Here is a 21320-nt window from a genome sequence, read left to right on the forward strand (position 1 = left end):
GAGTGTTTAAGTCCGTTTCGTCGAAGTCCTGTAATGTACGGTCTATGTTTATCATTTGTATATACGGTTTACAAGGTCAAATGTTTTTGCAAATATTGCCGTGTGCAGTCGATGTACTTTAGTGCTGAGTTTTGAATTCCTTCCAATGGGATCGCAGTACACTGAACCTCATTTTAGTGCACAACTCAATAACGGATCGAGTGGATACAAACCCGTCAGTATGCGATATTGTGAATTGCATTGAGATTTTAAGGTACAGTGAATGATATGATTATATAGTACGGACAGGACGTTAAGGTTTGTTCCCCTAGACTGCTATAATACGCATCCTTCGCTGATGCTCCAGTTGACGTCGAATTCCCAAAACTGGAGATACAAATTACCGTGCGCCTAACTGGTGAATTTTGCAGCGGCGTTAAGGATCGGAATTTCACAACCTTCTTCACAATATGCAGGATTTTCTTCTTGTGTTTCAAATGCGAGCGAGGAAGTGTACTTCTGGAGATTAGTTGGGGATCAAATTTGTTGCGATAAACTTACCACAGCTACACGGTAAACTGTGAGTGATACCTTCCAACCTACAAAACTGTTGTGCAAATGCTCTCATGATGCTACTTTTTCACTGTCGTTAACTAAGCAGACTTATTTTATGACACACTTAAGTACGGAAAACCAATTACTCAGGGTAGTGTGAAAGTTGGGAATTAGAGGCAAGACATTGTGGGGTGCTTCCCCTGTAGTGGCTCACACTCACGACAGTTCAGTGGCTTTCGAGAATCTGCGAGCCACAAAAGCCAAAACAAAAGACACATAAATGCGGTGTGGCTTACTTTAGGCTTCTATTGCACGGATGCTTTGCACCAGCAGTTGGGAGAAATTCAGAGACGGAGTGATTCTGTGACAAGTACCACTTATTAAAAGCCGCCAACAGTCCAAACAATATGTATCGGGATGTAACAATGGCACTCAGTGAAGTCCATTCCTGATTGCTGTAGTCTATACTCAGTCATCAGTCGTGAATCGCAAGTTACATCTAGCCTGACACCAGACCAGATCATTCAGACATTACCATTATTGGAATTGCTGGACATTTCTTGCCAAAACCTAGACAGTGCGAAATTTCGTTCCGTGACTCATCAGAACCGAACTTTGTAGTATGAGAGTTCTATCCTGATTACAAAGCGACAGACAAATAGAGGACGCACTTCTTCTTGCTTTCCTCCAACTGGTCACGTGTCCATCCCACCTACCCTATACAGGTTACTGGGATCCCTGTTTTCCTAAAACGTTGCTCTGCGGATTACGCGAAAGGGTTAAGTTTCGGTCGATAAGTTGACAAGTTGGGTAGCGAAGGAAGATTAATTGCGCGGAAATCGTCAAGCTGGCCAATACTACCTTTACTCCGCAGGATGCCGCGGATTTGCACAGACTATCGATTAGCAGTCAACCGATGGGTGTTCCATGGAACTGGACAACTGAAAAATCCGAGGATGTACTAAGTAGACTTTGAGGTTGTAAACTGATCCTAGGAGGAATGCTTGCAGATTTCTGCGGCTCCATCATAGGCCAATTCTATGCACTTGTTGTTGCTGGCTCTCATTCCAATTGGTTGGAGGTGATTCCTACCGCAACAACTACGGCATAGTTCACATCATTTGTCTTTTGGACGATTTTTAACAGCGAGCGGATCCCGGAAGCACCTATCGCGGATACTATTATTCATTATGTTAAAGGGGTCCTCAGGAATTGCAAAAACAGCATCCGCTATGGAAAGCTGTTTGCTTTTCCTCACCTCACAGAAGAGTTTGCGAGACTATTCAAACACATGATCTAGTTACCACACCCGATCACTTTTGATGAACTAGATAAAGTTACAAATAATCTCCTACCAGAACACTCCACAAGTAGAAGCAGCTCACTTGTTTAAGAACCCAAATTTAAGGTTGAATCCCACAAGTGTACAATCGGGGTCGATATGAGACCTCGTAAAGGTGCAATGTCGTGGAAACCGGAGACAAGACTGACTGGAGTCTCACTCACTGTTAAGTCTATAATTGGCTCATAGATAAGATTCGTTTCGAAGGAGGGTGCGATGCACAAACCCAAAAATGACTCCACAGCTGAGGAACAAATCGGGTGAAACGGCTAATTCTATGTGTCCAGAGCGATTCATTACAAAAAGTTACAATCAGCTAAAGCTCCCTATTAAATAGATCCACATTCATGCTCATCCTATCTGTAATGGAGGCAATGTCTAGACTTCGGTTCTATTGAAATGTTTATGTTTGCTACATTATTTACTATCTACAAAGTCACATGTATATCCGAATACCATGGAGCCAACGTTAGTTCAATAAATGCATTCAGCTACTACTGCCGTGTATCAAGATACTGGCCATTGGTGCCAGGAGGCAGGACAGACTCTTCTTGGCAGGTGATCCTGCTAGTATGTTCCAAATCAATATCTCCGATTCCATAACACTTGAGGAATTCGATAGTACAAAATCGGGGGCTACAGTTAAACACAATGCGCGGAAGATCGTGAACAACATAGACAACGATGTGTGAGGAGTGCATCTCATCCAGTTTTAGAATAAAATAAGCCAAAGAATTGACCGAAGTTGTGGTTACGATAGCAGTTCGTCTGGGAACATAAATCACTCGGATGTCGAAAAGACTATGTACAGCTAAACTGACACACTATCTCCCAACGGCGTTGTGTAAAACATACGCAAGTAGATTAAAAGACCTTCATTTGCTAGGAACTGGATTTTTCTTATATGTCCAGTAGTGAGAGATAACTCTGTCATCTCGGGTTTTGAAAGTTTATTCAGGAGTTGGAAGAAAGGCCTGTCAACAAGTTGACTTCACCATACTGTCATCGTCCCCAAAAGAATGAGAAGTCAAAATCCAACATCGTACCGTCAGATTGCATTGTCCCATCTGCGGTTAGCACATGGCGAGTGCACCGAACCAACACGCCATAAGACCAAGTACCCACGAGATAAGCGCGATAGCGAAATCACCCTGTGTTTTGAGCATTGTTGTGAACGAGCCAAATCCACAAATGAGCGACCTCGCATTTAAGGATATTTTGCGGTTCGTCGCGGGCGTTCTGTTAAATTTCCCTAACATGAGGGAGAGTGCACTGAGCAGACAAGCGACAAAGAGTACAGGTCCGCAGAACCAAAAGATTGCTGCGTTTCTGAGACTTGGATTCACCTAGTCCCAACTCACGAGGTTGAATGTGCGAACGCGTTCGTCCGATGTGGTACTTTGACAATAAATCATGAGGACGGACCGTTGGTTAAACTTTTATCACACTTCGAGCTGATCCACTCTATCTCAGACCGGTTTTGTTGCGTAACCAGTCAGATAGGGGCTTATTTTTTTAATGGTCAATCTTCAGTTGAACCAGAGCACTACATCCGCCATTAGTTGAACTGATAAGAAAGACCTATTTTGTCGTTTGTGCCACCTCGACTTTCGTGAACGCGAACAAACCTAAAAGTTATCATGGAGCTAGCTTACAAGCTAGCCTCCAGAGTTTTTGGAAATATCCGCAACTCGACTAAGTCAACTGACGCGCAATCGTTCCTCTTGACAAAGGAAATTATGAACAATCTCACCTCTCCAAGTTACCACGAATGCCGAAGCTTAGGGGGATAAAAGCCTCAAAGAGAGCTGTCCCCTGTTTTGAGTGGCAACCTTTCCAAGTAAAAAGAGTGTGATTCGACAATATGCTTAGTTATAAAGCAACTGAACAGAAGTAACGAGTATGGACAACTTTGACAGTACCTTATTTACACCTATCTGAAATGTATAATCCATCAAAATACCAGTCGGTCTGAGGTAACAGTCAGTATTACAAAGGTAAAATAGAAGCCTGGCATGACTACTTATTGATGTAAGGAGAACTCAAAAATTCTGTATACTTAAAAATATCACAATGAACTTCAGAGCGATGGTTACTCAGAGTCCAATGAGCGAGTTACCACGAAAGGAGACCTGTGGGATCTAGGGAAGGAAACGCACAAAACTGAGCACATTAAGCCAATCAAATCAATACTGGAACTACCCCAGCTCCCTCGGTGTTTCAAATAGACAACGCCTTCGAATATGTCACATACAGCATTTTTACTTATCTTAAGTGAAGTAGTGGCTGGTTTTCCAGCTGTGTATATCATTCACTTGATTCTAACCCAGACGGCTGTCTGGATAGTTTGGATGCCAGAAGATGAATGAAGCGAGAAATAAGATTTTAAACTAAGTGATGGAACGCCTGAAAATGGTTTAGAAGGGATGAGGATCCACGACCACTAACACTAGCATCAAAGGCTTTCAGATGTGGGTATGAAAGTGGTTAAAATTAGCGGTAGATTAGCGAGTACGAGTCAGCACTGACTATTCAGGTAATTAAACACAATTTGCTTTGTTGAGCAGCATGATTCACGAATATTTTTTATTTATATTAGGTCTGGACTTTAGCCGGTGGGGTTCATACAATCCACTCTGAAAGTCCTAGGCCATCCCACCGGACCTAAGCGGATTTATCATCAGTTGTGATAAGACAGCTTCACCTATCTGAGGAGCCCCAAGAGGTGCGAGTTGGTGGCAGACTGTTCAGAGCTTCCATTGACCCTATAAATGGTGTCATATGAAGGAAAGTTTTACCAGGATGTCGCAGTGATTTTCACACAGCCTCCCACTAGGACAACAATCGATTCGCCGGAGTGGTGAACAATAAGAGGCTCTCATACTCCATAGTGCTGGACGGCCACAGTTTGCGCCTCTTTGTGTTGGTCCAACCTCTTACAGCCCCATGGAAAAAACGATACGCCGAGAAAGTGAACAGAAATATGGGCTGTGCTGAGAACTAAACCGGACCTGTTTTGGTGCACACCGCAGGCCATAGTTAACAAGTATACCCTGTTTGGTGTGATTAGAAAACAACGTCAGTGTTGAAGCAAGGTACGGTAGATAGCGAAGCAATAGCTCAACCTTCGCATGAACGTTCAATCCATTTTATGTTGGTACCATTTGTGAACGGTCTGCATGTATTTTTGCTAATACCTATTTAATACCAGCGAGTAATACTTTGTAATAAATGAAACCACAAATGCACCCCAGAATGGTTCCAAAAGGATGGAACACATTTCACTAACTCACATTTCACTTAACGGACAACGTTGAGAAGTTTATTTTAGAGTCAAATTTGGTCCCTGGACGATGGAATGAGCTGTGGTAGATAATCGTGTGCTCAGATGTGCTATGGTTCAGAGACACGATTATTCGTTTGGTGAAGAGTACTTTTCAATCTAAGTAACTGGGCCCCGATCAGAAAAGCCTTACAGTTTGAAAGCTGACAAACTGACGTAAATGGGTGTTTCCAAATACTTTTTTTCTGGACCATTTGATCACCAAGTCCGATTTTAAAGTAAAATCAATGCGTTTCCAGGTTTCCGCGTCGAAGGTGGCATCCAGCAGAAGGTTATGTCAATAAAATGAACTATGGATTGGATATGCATGAAAAAACTCACGGTAGTTGCTCTGCAACTGTGAGTAGCCCTTTATTAAGTGTTTTGTCCCCCGGATGGTAGAGTTTGGCATCGAATACCATCCACTGATTATTGTATCTAAAATGAAAGTAAAAGGCATGAACACGAGCAAATACAGCGGTCCAAAAACCACCCCACTGAGCGAAAAATTTCGTCGCTGTATAATCGGGTACAAATATCATACTGTGAATTGCAAGTAGAAGTAGCACACATTCTAGTCTGTCGAGCTACTCCCCTAAAACATCGTGAAACTCTGGAAGGGGATCAACTTTCAGACGGGACCATGATTCGGTGGGTTCAGGTAATCATTCCAGGAACGGGAACCTGTGTTATGAATTTTCCTACATTTCTTACACTCTCTTACATTTCACCATGCCAAACTCTGAAACAGGTTCTGAATGGATAACAATCAACTGACCTTTACGCACTAAAGTACCCACTTCACATTACTGATCGGTAAAATATGAGTATGAAAACAAAAATCAGGGTCCATCAGGCCGGCACTCGTCCTTACCTTTGATTTAAACACATTCCTAACCACCATGATGCTGAATCCAAAAGTTTTTGGAGATTAGCGGCTGATTATTCTGAACATCAAGGACCGATAAAGCTCTCAGTGAGGCAGGTTGACAAAGCTGTTTCACAGCTGGCCACACGAATTCACCAGGCTCACTCGACATGGTTTCGGATATATCCTCTGTAAGTAAGACGATTAAATCCCGAGGAAAACGCTCGACCTAAGTTTGACGTTGCAGCCACGGGACTTACATAAAAATATATAGTCCCCATTCTGTCTACAGTGCCTACCGCTGAAGACAAGACAAGATGCGACCTGTGCAGATTTCACCACCGAGTACCAGCAGCTGCCGTCCGTAAAATTCATGAAGCCGGTTCACTTGCTCGTTTAAGATATTCGCAGTAAAGCTAAGTGAAGCAAGTGTAGTATTCCATTCGAAGTCGCAAGGGAAAATCAGAACGACTATGAATCACACCATTCCACATTTCCTCAACGGGTCACTTTAACTGTCATGCTATAGGGTGCAAATCAACACGCTATAAGTCACTTACGTCCCACTGTTTCTCTGACGGAAGTAGGAAACCCATTCGGGGCCGTTATCTGCCAGCCTGTTTGCAGCCATCACACGAAACGGTTCAAGCACGGAACTACCAGCGCCTTCACGCACGATGGCCCAGAGCTTGTCGTTGCTGTTCCCAATAGTCGTCTCTATAGTGACCTTTGAACACGTAGAGATGTGTGACATTAAATCAGGGCCTGCTTACCACGATTGCGCTCGTAAGGACACAACAAAATGAGAAGATGAATACAAGCAGAAGCCTGCAAAACTCACTAATGGGGAATGACATACCAGGGAGGGGATGCTGGTGAACTATTGTCAGACACATAAACGTTGTCAAGACCAAATTTAATCCCACAACCCGATTCAAATTTTTTCTTGCGTTGTGGCACTACTCGTGATTGCAAAGATCAATCGATTATAACGATCATGACAAATTCTACGTACTAAGCCCAGTGTTGTTTTCGGGTGTACAATGAGTTAAAAGCCTATCGTCCATTTTGTCATCGAGAAAGTGCCGATCCCCGCCTCAGCAACCTTGTTCGATCAGAGCAGGAATTATGAGTGCTTCGTTGGGGTGACATATGCGCAACCCATTGCTGCTGCCACATCGTTGGCCCACACGCCAACCTGTTTAGCTAGGGCCATCGGAACAGTTCACAGGTTGCGTCGAACACACTAGCCTGGACTTAAAAAGCCACGGTATATTGTGCCAAGAGGTTACCTGGATTGAACTAAACTCAACATACTATAAAACATTAGACTGGGTAGGACTGGACTATTGACACAGGCTTTGGGTCTGAATGGCAGAAACCAGCAAGGATACTACCGAGCAAACGGTCCAAAGATTGTCAGGACATATTGCGACGAAACAAAGGAACAGTGCAAACAAACCAGTTTACAACATTTCGGAACAATCTGACCTGCATGTCAAAACAAAAGGGTTCCGTATAGCCGACTACCAGTTCCACTAGCCAGTCACTGTACTCAATTTCAAGACTTCATTGTTATTACTAGTCGACTGATCAACGGATTCCGATGAAATCAAAATAACCTACGAGAGGCTTGTCTTTTGAGAACGTAAGTTAAAGTTAAAAACGTTGATGGCACTAGGTACCAAAAATTCAGATAAAAACGAAGAGAATGCTTTAAGGTAGGAGCGTAAGTGCATTATTTCACTGTTTCAAGCAACCATCTGCTGTGTGGTCACTCAGTCTGTCTGGCACAACGTTTGACGCTTGTCGGCTACACAACCCAGCGTCAGTCAAGCTTGGAACATCTTCATGCAATAACAGATGGTGCGTTGTTGGTAATGTGATGATTGTAATGGAAAGTTCGCCCTGTAAATGATGCCTATCTATGCTGTAAAACGGCTCGAGGCCGCTCGTCGACGAACGGCTACATGTTCAAACTACCAGCCTGGATGTGGCACGTTCGGGACTTCTTGGAGTTTCGTGAGATGCATAATATTAATGATTCCCAATAAAGATGAAACAACTGCGCAGTGCTTTTTGGATTTCCTAACACAGGATGGAATCTCTGTTATCTACTGTCTACTGAAGCAACTGAGAAATGATGGCCTCATGGAGTGTTTACCCCCACTTGGGCGCACTGACAACCGTTCACGAGTAAGGTGGGTAGAACAACGCGGAATGGGCGAAAAAGTGCGAGCGCTGGAGGCCTCTCCTGTAAACCATTACCTCGCTTCCAAGGACTGATCTTTACCTCAACTCTAGATCCGAAAAAAAAACAATGAACCTGGAGAACTCACCAGCCTTGAGCTAATGACGTAAAAGTCGTCAATCGAAGATATCGCACTTGGATAAGAGGAGAATGTGATTGCGTAGCCAGGAACTTGTTGTGTATCTGGAATTTAAAAGAAGGAGAAATATTATATGTTGGTTTGACTTGTCCCGGAAAATCACACCTTAATCCTAAACGAAAAACGCAGGATGAGATACTTGGAAAACTGTCCGATGAGTTCGGTCGAAAGCACGTTGTTGAAGAATGTCATTGCACGGACCCAATACGAAATGGTGGTGTAACTTTTTTCAAATGGCACTTGATCCAAGGCAGACTCGTACTTCACTTGGGGCATATTTGCGGGACTTTAAGAGATTTGTACGCGTACGCACGAAAAAAAACCGGTTGCTCTCTTAAACTGAAAACACTACACAAAGTGAGTCAATGAATAAACTGATCCCTTTTGACGGGAAACAATGAAAGCGGAGTAAACATTCCATCATCGGATAAACCATGTCTTTGGCCAGTGAGGAAAGAAGTGGAAACCACACTCATGCTAATAATTGCATTCAGACAAAGATTCTTCAGACGACTGGATATAGATCAGGCAAACTTGAAAGGCAGATGATGAATACATTCCAGTAAAGCAGGTAGAATAGTGTTTTGGTAAGGGCCTCCGTGAAGCAAACACAGTAATCCACGCAAGCTAATTCACGCCCCAGGAAGGGCCGCAAAACCCCATTAATTCCTGTCCCTGAAAACCCAACAATAATCCCTAAGTAACAGCTATTTAACGCAACCGAACAATCAATAGACGGATTGCCGGTGTGTTTTATCACTAATCTTATCAGCAGGAGGATAGAAATCAAAAGTACCAAGAGAGGCTTGATTTACACAAAAAGAGGAGACAAATTTCCTACCACGAGATTCTTCACGAGATATAGAAAAAAACTCTTACGGGAAGAGTGAAATTCCTGTGGATGGGCCTAAACTCCATGTATTTTTCATAAACGTTAGTTGACATGAAAGTTCAAGGGTTAGATTTGGTTCACATCACAGCAGTGCCATGCCGTGTGCGTGGGAAGACATTGGGTTACAAAGTACAAAGTCATGATTTAGAACGCGTAGCCCTTGAGCACACTCTTCGCAATTCAAGGAGAATTATCGTACGTGATTTTACACACTTTGGTAGTTTTAATGGCTCTGACGGAAATGCCCCAGTACACGAATCTCGGAAACCAGAGTCATTTTTGTTCTTCTGAGCCATTTGCGGTGTCAATAAAACGTAGCACTCGGTCTAACCGGTTATGTATGCATGTGTAACTGAGAGGCCACCTCTGCGGGTAGACGGTCTCCGGTGTCTTCAAGACTTTCGCCATCAATTTCAATAAAAGTTGCTGGTATCGGATTGATCGGCAAATTAATAACAGGAACACGAGTATTCGCTTTTGCTTGAAGAGCATCGATTTCGGAAGCGGTCCACTGCCACCAACGGTAGTGGCTCGGCCATCTGAACAGGCAACTCAGGTGGCATTAGCGCTTTGAGCATCAGTGCTCCTAAAGTATTTCGAAAGTCCCGTAGCCATAGGGAGGTAGGTATATTCTGGGTTATTAGAATACCAGTAATAATAACGGACAACGTCAAGAAAGAAATGGCCCGAAATTACATTTTGAGGAGGTTAAGGGAGCAAGAAATATTGATGTAGTAGGCTGCAGTTCTACACCCGCCCACCCTCCATACATGGACACTGCACCCCCACTTTGGAATGTTAGCCCACGATTGTAAAAACGAAACTTAAAATGGATGTTCTTATCCAATATAATTATTATTTATTATTATTATTAGTCACATGTATATATCTCATGAACTTGGGAGAATTAAAGGGATTTATAAGACGGGATACCTGACAACAACAGTCAAACCGAGCAGTGAATGTGAGACCGGTAACTCTTATTCACATTTTAGTCTAGAGTTACTTCAACCTTAGAAGTGGTGTGAATCAGTCGACGTGTGCAGAAGTTTGTGTTTCAACTTAGGTGATGTTCTCTAAAAATAAATTAAAATTAGACAAGTATTCGAACGTAGGTGTTAATGGCACCCATAGTAGGGAGAGTGCTACTTATAGGGAAGTTGTCTTGAGCAGAGGCAACACATCGGCAAAAACAACCTCTCCCATAAAACCTCAAGTCTCCTGAAGCAGCCGAAATCAAAAAGCTTTTAGGTGCTAATTGTGTGGCAACTACTTCATACTGATTTCTTGCTACTTTCAATCCTTCAATGTTTACTGCGTAAAGTAAATTTTCAGGTCAAATGTCTGTCAAAGTAGCTATGTGGCTCGGAAAACCTGCGATCGAAACGGCAGTCAAATTATGGTACTTTGAATACACCAGTTCAAATTCAGATGGGTCGAGCTGATTGACAGTATAAGTGAACTGCTTTTAAGCATGCAGAAAAACTCCAGATGCCTCAGTTGCACATCGTTAGCTTACCTTGTCCGCGCATATTCCAGGGGAAGTTGTAGTGTTTCAAAACACGGAGCATTGTTGTGTAGGGAGCCCAAGTTACGTGCGAGAGATACACGTTGTCATGGGTCAATTTTATCAAAGCAGAACAAGTGGGCGAAGAGACCCAACGAACACCGAATCTGTTCACGCCATTTACTAAAGTGTTCAGAGACAACGCCTGCAGAATCTCGGGTAGATCTCCAGACAGCTGAAGCAGACTGTGAATAAGATTAGTCGAAAATGGAAGCGGGGGAAAATGAAACCAGAAAAACATACGGACAGCAAATATAGGGATGTTTAGAGCCCAGAGTAGTTCAAAAGAGACCTTTAATGCTACCCATCTACCAGCCATTCATACAACAGTCCTTGATTTGGCCGGCTGGTAACGTGCTGTGGCTTTTGTTAATTGCAGCTGTAGGTCTGAGCCAAATCCAAGGGCTAAATTTCAAAGTCAAAAGAGACTTGGACTCAAAAAAGATAGATGTGAGTACCATTGACTACCGGTCTTATCTTGCTAATATCTTATTGCGCTGATAAAAATACGAAAGCTCTTAGGTGTTTTGTCTTCACGTCTGACAAGCCTGAGTTCGAATGGCACAACCCTTAAGACCGAGAAGACGTGTGCAGTTGCACTTCCTGAGATCTAAGCATCAACTGCTAATGTTATTCTCCCTAATCAAATAGCCTTTTTATTTTATAGCGAGTGAGTGAATTTTCATGAATTTATACTATACTTCCGATGTGGCATATTTTGTTATCCAAAGGGTGTTATTTCGCTGCCGATAAGTCCGGGTGAAATTACTCTAAATATCGTTTAAGTCTCCCACTGATACCAAATCAGTTAGTGTCTAAGTGTTTCTCTCCGAATCCGTTCAGTTTAGTGTTCCAATACCTATAATAGTGATGAAGATTCACAGGCTAGGTTGACTTAATGAGACTCAAGAAGGATGGACCCAATGATGTGCTCTTTGGAGTTTACTTAATCTCCTAAGGATGGGCTTCATGTGAAGGAATTTACCATGTTCGCAAAAGAATAAATCTGTTATATTTATTTGCATCACCAATAAGTGCTTCATCGTCGCACGTCGCGCCGAGTCAAAATGGGGATGAATTTCCAGCACACACGTTTACAATGACGTCGGATTCTATCTTAAACCTAAGGACAAAATAGAAAATTAGGTAGCATGATGGGGTGAAAAAATAACTAAACCTTGACTGTGGGATCGGTAAATCATAGACGGACGGGATATCAAGTAGATATCAGGTGAAAAGCAACTGCGGGAAGTTTCTGGTGCGGTCAAACGACTATCAACCGTGCTGTTCAACTCAAAACGGCTTCAAACAAACGGCAGTGGCATCTGGAAGGGCTCTGAGGGAGGGGTTATAGCAGGTTCCACTCTGCTTGCTATTCAGCAAATCAACCGTAAAGGCAGCAGAAGTCTATTACATCTCAAAACAGGGGCTTTGCAACAAGACAGTAGTGCTTACAAAAGAGCCCTGAGCATATAGTATGCATATATTACACCCATTTTGGGAGATACATGGAGCTATAGACTTCACAGTAAGGTTTTGTGGAACGGATAGTGATCTCAGTGTGAAGACTTAAACGCTCTTGAAGCCACTCGACCATACTCAATTGGATGGAAAAGCAGAGGTATAAATAAAGCTGACGAAAAGGGAGAGAGGGTGAGACTATATGAACCCTATGAACACACCGGAGGCAGCGAAGAACCTTGTGGATTTTAGTCCAATGATGTCCGGTACGTGAGATAATTTTGGACCAACTTGCGTGTGATGCTGTTCAGCTCAGTCTGCAAGCAGCTACGGCAATTAGCTTAGTCAACGCCACCAAAAGTGTTTCTATAATTTAGAATGCTATAGGGCTTCGGTAGATTAAAAAACAGGTTGGCGGATCAGATCTGCAACAGGACGATAAGTACCGAACTGATCTGAATTCCTTCTAGCAATGCTTTTTCGAATATTTTCAATAGAACAGAACTGCAGCCTTTGGGTCGCAACTTAGTGAATCCTGTCTCCGGTATCGGTGTCATCCACATCACTTTCAAGTCATCTAAGTCCCTCAGTATCTATGTGGCTTACGATATTACGGGCATTGTCTGGAAGTACTTGAGAACAGATGAAATTCCATCCTCCTCCTGTACAACCTGCCCCAAGAAGCCACATATAAGAACAGTAGATTATATATATATATATATATATATATATATATAGTGCATGATTGCAGGTGAAAAAAATCGGTAACGGATGTCACAGCTCTCAATTAGCTCATGTTCTCATCTAAACACCCGTTTCATTTCCTACCGAGTTTTCCTAAAACAACGGCCTTGCAAAATTCAACGCATACACTACTTTTCATACCAACTTGATTTTCATGGGAGATTTAATCCCAGTTGATGTTTTTTCTTTCTGAATACCATTAGATTACACTTTGAGGGTCAAAAAGTACGGATCAGAGTAGCCGGATAGAGCATGTCTGTTATGGGAAATGGTGCTGTTGTATACGACCACAGGGTTACTATTCTCCAAACATAATCGGAATGTTTACAGTGTTAACAGAAGCGACAAATAACTAATTATTATTACGGTCATTGACAAGTGTACAAACAAAATGATCAAGCATGTTATCAATGCACTGAAGGGGTATGAAAAGAGCAATCATTCGTGGTAGCCGTGCTGGATAAAGTGTATGAATACGTTTCATTTCCATTTGAACTTCTCAGTAATAGATGTTTAGCCTACATGGACAGTTCTACAAGTACCTCACGAGGACTTAGAGACACTTCACAGACCTTGACGCGGATTATTTCCTCTGACCCTCTCAGGTTGATTTACTCCTCATTAAGGGACGCCTTGTTTTCTTCTGTGGAGAGTATCATGCATCTAGGGCCCCCAGCCGTTCGCACATAAATAGTGAATGAACATGTGGACACGTGTGGCTATCAGAAAATACCACTTGCGACTAGTAGTCATCGTAAGAATAAAAATATTACGGAACAAAACAAGCTCTTTTCGGAAGAAAAAACTCGCAATCTGCGACACAATTATCCCACAATCCCTTCATAATTGTCCGCAACCGCCCAAAACGTTTTATACATCGATTAAAGAGAGACCCACCTCTAAAAACCGTCACCAGAGAGATGACCAACTGTGCGGCACAGGCTTTTCTCCACAGAAATGCTCATATAAGCCACTACGTATGAGTAGCACTCTTCTTACGCATTCTTATGGTAATTTTTCCACGGACATCAACCGTTTTTCCCGTCTGCCCGTGTTTCGAAAGCACACGTCATAATCATACCATATATCAGAGTAAAATTTTGTGCGTTTTGCCGTCCCGATCCGGTGACCATCAACTAAATACACCAGTATCTGTGAATGAGGTTATGAGTAGTAGTGCAGATTAAAATGTTTCTGCACCTGATCGCCTCTTCCACAGTGGCTCAAATTCTGTTTGTGAACAACTGGATACCTCATACACTTGCTATACGTGTAGTAGTGTCAATGACATGCGCATAGTTTGTATGGACCACTTGTTGATTAGGCTCATGCGTCATCGAACCGGGAAGTGAAGAATGAAGTGTGTTATCAGCTATTTTTACCAGTTTGACACCATCTACTTCCATAATGACTGTCACTCAAAACGAGGCCAGCTTTCCTCTATTATCCGCGGTAGTATGGAAAACATGTTCAAGTAGAACATAAGGTTGACGGAAACTCGGAGACTGCGCTTACCTGATGAGCCCCAAGAAAGGCGAAACCGGTCGTGGGCTGTCGAAGAGTTTTCAGCAACCTTGTGAGTAATGTATTATGCCTATAAAATGTATTGCGACATCTCGAATACCGTACTAGCCGAAACTAGGCGGCCTGTTGCAGCAACTTTAATTGCTTAAGAAATCGCATAAACCAGAGATTCAGCTGAGTTCCAAGTGATTCATCCTTCAAAACCAAATTGATATGTAAATGACTGTTATTCATTTCTTATTCAAATATTTTTGTCGAATTTCGGATGCAAGTATCAGCAGATTTGGAATTCAATATTTATCCCAAAAAGGTAATACTGCAAGGAAAAAAGATTACGTGCGTGAGACCTTCTCACTCGGGCCATCATGATTTGATGATTCATGTAAGTAAATAAAAATGATAGGAAATGCTTATGGAAGGTGAAGTTCAATGTTACCACACAGGGATGTTTATCGGAGACTCAAGAGATATCGAGTTGATATACGTCTTTTCATCCGATATTTCAGCCCCAGTTCCTTCAATTAATATGCAACAAATGCCATTAGGCGAGTTGCCAAGGTCCGTCTAGCCCCACCGCCCATCGAAGTTACGACACAGTGTACCACCAACACTGTTTGACCCACTCAATTTGATAGCCTGAGGATAAATAGGGGGTGGTAAAAACAGCCTGAGTAATGTGGCAGTTCTTGGGACCTATGAGTGTTCGCTAGATGTTACTGTGCGGTTGGTTCCCAAAAGAATGGTGGCAACGGAGAAAAACGATACGTTGCTCCGACTGTTTTTAGGTGAGAGATAGCACAGCAATCATGGCTGATTTCAGGATTATAAACTTGTAGCCAGCAGATTTCCCTATGTGATTTGCCGCGCCGCACATACCGAAGGGAAAACTCAAATATCAACAGAGAGGAAAAATCGTGTGACTTACTAGACACCAAGGACTTCTTCGGTCAAGCTGTATACATACTGTGGCGTCAGAATAGTGGAGTTTTCGACGAAGGTCTGTTTGTATGCATCGGATATCCCTTTGAGTTGCCACATTTGAAGATAAATCTGGAAGTTCGAGTAAATGATTTTCGGCAGTTGTTCTTCATTTCCATGTTTCTAAGTTGCAGACTTATTTAAAAACAAACAAACACAACTAATTTTCCTGAAACTAATTTTCTGTGGAACTGTCCAGTTTGTATCCATCGTTCGAAAAGGGTTCGGCCTTACTTTTGATATATACACCATAGAATAAACAGCGATAGTTGGCACCGCTTAGGACGAGCTATTACTTTGAGTAACAAGTCAATTCGTTCAGGGTGTGCGGCATGCATTTCGGACAAAGGTTAAACGGACTGCACCAGAAACTTGTCCTGGGGTAATTATTTGACCACTTCAAACAGGATAACTGTAACACGTATCGGCGTGGACACACTTATAAACACGGACAATAACTTTGGCATTTCAAATAACAGGTCCTATCTTCTTACCTTTCCCAACCTAAATTTCAAATTGGAGTTGTCTCTCTTAGAGCCAAACTTGTGTGTATGTGTGCCACAATTATTGTATGCACCAAAAAGATTAAAGCCTGAAACTGCGACAAATTCAACTCTCTCCCTCTGCGCAAATGTGACAAGACCGACAAATCAAACTGGGTTCGTTCTCCAAGAGCGATAAAAAATGTCGGAACTTAGAAAGCTGGTAGATGATCGAGACTAGACAACTTTATTAAGGACAGAGACCTGACAAGACCTCGAGGCTTGATTCATGCAGTAATTTTGAGGGCTTGCTACAAGCACAGACGGATGCCTCTCACGGAGAGCTAACGGAACAGCTTAACCAGTTTGAAACGAGGTTTGTGAGTGTTCGTTTGACGTTGCAAACCCATACACTTTACATCAAGCCGAGGTCGAGATAGCTCAATTTGTCAATGCACCAAATTACTGATCAGAAGGTCCGCTGTTCGAATCCAAATTCTGCATCTCGACTGCTCTTGTCTAGGATTGGGTAACCAGCCAGTAACTCAGACCTCGGGCTTCATTCCGGTGGCGTGACAGTTATACACGGTAAGGGTGTTACAGCTGAACGACTACTGTACGTCCAGGAAAACTGACTGGCATAAAACGCTGCGCTATTATCGAGATATCCTGCGTACTGTCGAAGGTATGCAGATACAGCGTCAAATTTGTTTGCCACAGGTGAAACTAAGTGACTGACTCGCGCTGAGTGCTAACAAGGCGATAAAATCAGTTTAAGGACTGAGAGCACCCGTTCTTCATGGGATGCTAGAACCGCATACACATTCAGCGTGTCCCTATCCTGTGTGCGTTTTTCGTTGGGAGGTAGAAGCAAAGAAGCAAATACAAAACATGTGGGTTGAAATACAGAATAGGTGGTTCACACTGGGATGCACTACGATTGGTCCGCTAAAAAAACCTGAAGACTAAGATTCTGGCAGGTGGTATTTGTGCTAGTACTGAAGCAGTACATTGGAGTAGTCACGTTGGAGTCAACGATCACCACACAGACATCTTGATTCTTCTGAGCTGTCTGTAGGCAGAATAGTTGTTTATAAGGCCCACTTAGGGCCGGATAACCCAGTGACCAACAATAGAAATGTGTAAACCTGACCGTCATTGCTTACTTGCGGCGAGACTCCAGTAAATTTTACCGTCTGTTCTACAGTTTTGATTTTGCCGTTCTACGCATGCCGTAATGCCGACCCCAACTTTCGCAGTCATTAAGAGAAATACATACCCACAATGTGGGTTCATCGTCACTCTTCTACATCTGGATTTCACACCTAAACTTACAGATAACCCTCTTTCTGCAACTTATTCTTATAATCTTTTTTCACAAAATACCATTTTACAAACCAATGTACAGGAGTTTTCTCGATAAAAATACATAACTTAATAAGAAGCGAAAACCATAGAACACGGTAAAGAACAGGGGTAAGGTATGTTATAAGATGCAAACGTGGGAGAAGTGTAACGTAATGTTATTGAATAATATTGAAAAAAAGTGACCATGAACAGGTTGCCTGCTATTGAAAGTGATAGGTGTTTGTGAGGATTTTAATCCTGGATGGAGCAGATGTTATTAAACTTCACTGTTGGACTTTGTAGTTTGAGAGTGACGTATACACAAGTGCTGTCTACCCTCATGAGACGACACCACTAGTTGTTATACAGTTTTTACACCGGGAATATGCATTCTGGCATCGTTCTTAACCAAAGAATTCTAAGGAACTCATGTTACAATGAGCGCAAACATCATTCAGATTACTTCGGAATTTTCTCAGGCTCCGTTTTTCACTCGTCGAGAGGGGTTGCCGGCTTAATCCCATTAGAACTCTGTTCACGAAGGTGACAAACCATAGCGATTAGAACGTCCATCCATCTGATTTCGCTGTAGTATAGTGTTGAAAACCAATCCATACGTTGACGACTACAATATCAAGGGGTTTTCAAACGTTGTCTACAGTGCAAATCACTAAATGACCTCAAATCAACACATACTAGGAGAATGGCATTTTATTTGACTTCGTTCGGTAATGTTCTCAGTCTATTGATCTGATAGACTGTGCCATACATCAGCTGCTGAGAATTCTCACACATATTTGGACAGTGGAAGCGTTTTCGCTTAGTGCATACAAAACAGTCAGGGTTTCAGGGACTCTTCATGTCACCCAAAATTTTTGGATTGGCCGTAAAACATTCTCGTAACAATTAAACGACACGGTGAAGGTCACTGTTTTGAAGAAGCATCAGATGCACTACATTGTGAAGTGATATTCGCACTACCTCCCGGTGTGATATCAGCTGAAGCGTTATTGGTGATTCCACCAGTTATCAGAACCTTTTAGTCATCCCATTGGAGTGCAGTCATCGATCGACTTCAGTGTGGATGCACCATTGAACCGACTCACGAAACTATTAACGACCGGAACACAAGAGTCGACAACTGATTTTTGCAAGTCATCAAACTAGGACAAAGAAATCGTCTAATTGCGGGACTGTGAGTGAAGTCCAACGGGATTTAATGGTCATGCTAGGCGTAACAGCTATATGTGGTGCTGCAGAACGAAATATTTCGGATTCAGGTACAGCAAACAGGCTCGCTTAGTTCATCCTTCTCCCCATAATCAGAGTTCACTGGTTATTGATCATCGCATGCCGATTCAACAGATTTGACGGATTTTTGGGGTTTACGGAAAAATAATAACCGTTCAGTTTTTTTTGTAAACACAAGGTGTATGTCAATATAAAATGAGTGCTGTATAATGTCCACACACGCTAATTTCGTGAATTGTTTGAAAGGTCTTATTCAGGTGTGGACATGGCATTCACACTGTCCACCAGCACTTCGTTCTGGATTCCGTGCGCAGAGCGTACGCTGCAACGGCATTGTAGTACCTTGAAACTCCGTAGTGAAGAAGCTGCAGATACATTCATCCGTGAATGAGTGATAAAGAGTGACTCGATTGTTTGGAAACACGACGCATCATTTGGAAAAGTTTAACGCGGAACACAAAGGCATTTTTGCGTGAACTAGAAACAGGCCTCCTTCCAAAGCTTCAGTGGATGCTCAAACTTCCAAGCCAAGGCTTTTGTCTACTGAAAAAAGTCCAACCTGTGGATTCCAAGGTGACCGAATGGGTGAAGTGTCATGGACTGTCAGAAAGAAAAGCACACTGACGGCAAGTTTCTACATTTGCTTCAAATGCAAGACACTACGTGCAATTCTGGTGACAAATTGAAGGTAGAACTACGAGACTACATTATCACGGCAACAGATATGCTGTAAACACAGCAAAGCCAGCCCTAAACCTGAATGATACAATCGTATCACTAAGCTCGTTGCGCGGATGTTTTCATGTTATTACGTATACGGTGCCCCGGACTGAACAGATGTACGAAGGTGAAAGGAGATGACGTGAATTTTCACCCGCAGGCTGACGTCAAGTTTTCGGATTTCGACACGAATCCAAGCACAATTGACAGTGTTGAATCGAGTTTTAATTTAAACATTAAAACGTATGTCTCCTTCTGTTAATCAGACGCATTCGTTTGTTTTTAATGTATTCCGCCACATCGGTTGACGCAATGTACACATAAAAGCGGTAAGTGGAACCGGTCGTGGGCTGTCGAAGAGTTTTCAGCAACCTTGTGACTAGTTTCTTTTACTGTAGGTTAATTTTTCCATCGTGTTTGTACTTCTCAGCAGTAGTTCGAAGAAATTCCGGAGCCAACAGATACAATGCAGAATACCCTATCTTCGGCCGTTGTTAACCATCCAACTCATATACACGAAACGGTGCATCCTGACAAGGGTCATCCGACTATGTTCATTCCTCATTTTGGTGATGTTTTTCCTATTATCGGCAGACAACCATCAGTTGTATTCTATCCTGAGGTAAACGTACGGTGTTGATAGAAGTAGAATTATTTGCCATTCCTTGCCCAACGATGTGAAGTTCCATGCCGTGGATGTGGCCCACCTCTCCGTGATGCAAACTCTGTACCTGAAAATAACCTTGATTTCTGACTGTACAAAAACTGATGAGATAAGAAAGCCTACTTCTCTTCTTCACTTCAATTGGATACATTTCCAGCCCACGGCTGTTATCCCCGCATTGTTGAAAAATACTATAATACCCTATAGATTACGTTTAGATTCTCAGCTAGCTACTGATAAGTGAGATAGTGAACGAAAACCCATTCGAGCAAAATCATCCGAGTGAGCAAACCATGCCGTTAGTTAGCTGACAGCGAGTAACGAAATGCTTCGGATGTTTGGAGATTACAGAACGACACTCAATAGATACCTGATGCAAAAATGCACACAGCAGAAGAGTTTGATAATACAGTGAATCGACTACAAGGGCGCACCCACGCAGATTCTCCCGGACAGAAATTCCATTCAGTTAGACAGAATCAATGCTCCGATTAGTTTGTATCGTCAGTGGCGATGTGCCGGAATATAGGGCCACCTAATCGACCACCAATTTTATCATTATTCTATAGCACCACTTGGATTATTGTAACCAACACGATTTTCCCAAGGCAATTATGTGCGACTAAAGGCACATACCAAAACAATGATATTGCTAATGTTTGGCTGCAACTTACACAAAGCCGCACCGCGGTTACTATTTCCCTAAGATTGATGCTTTATCAAGTCCCTCTCAAGCCGTTCTAATGTTTCGGTTGTTTTTTTAATGCTTTAGGATTTAAACTCGATGGCTCTTGACTGTTAGCGATTTCGGAAGCCACATCTCCAAGAAACCCAAACAGAATTCGACCTATGTGGTAAACTATGAAGTAGTGTTTATGCTGCGTTCCGAACTTTTTAACTATATGAAGCATTTGTCACGCACGTTTTCTGAGTCAGAATTCTATTGGGACCCTGATCAAAGACTGTCTTTGGGGACTACTTTAATTCCGTTTTAATGCCGTCTTACGTCTATTTTCAAGTAAAGCCATTACTGTGAAGTAGAATGGCCACCTAGTTGTGTGTTCAAAATATGGCTTAGGACCAAAATGGGTTCAGACACAAAGCCCATGGGAGACACTAGCTGTATGGTGACGAGCCATTCGTCTTCAGCACATTTTTTCGGATTTTATTTCAACAAAGCAGCTGAAAATGAGTGTCAAGTAGTCTCTCATACGCAAAACTATGCAAAACGTCT

At 42.5% G+C, this 21320-nt stretch overlaps 1 protein-coding gene across 1 annotated transcript in view; it reads right to left on the bottom strand.

The window, feature by feature from the left end:
* Window positions 1–21320, bottom strand: part of T265_07313 (hypothetical protein) — a gene marked incomplete at both ends in the record, with an annotated part of 43280 nt that overhangs the window by 13185 nt on the left and 8775 nt on the right. Inside the window, 5 exons of the mRNA XM_009172800.1 lie at window positions 5541–5636; window positions 6627–6793; window positions 8406–8500; window positions 10868–11100; window positions 15570–15694. Coding sequence (XP_009171064.1) covers window positions 5541–5636; window positions 6627–6793; window positions 8406–8500; window positions 10868–11100; window positions 15570–15694 — 716 coding nt within the window. The remainder of the gene's footprint in view (window positions 1–5540; window positions 5637–6626; window positions 6794–8405; window positions 8501–10867; window positions 11101–15569; window positions 15695–21320) is intronic.

The sequence above is a fragment of the Opisthorchis viverrini genome, assembly GCF_000715545.1.
Source record: "Opisthorchis viverrini unplaced genomic scaffold opera_v5_165, whole genome shotgun sequence".
NCBI lineage: Eukaryota > Metazoa > Platyhelminthes > Trematoda > Opisthorchiida > Opisthorchiidae > Opisthorchis > Opisthorchis viverrini.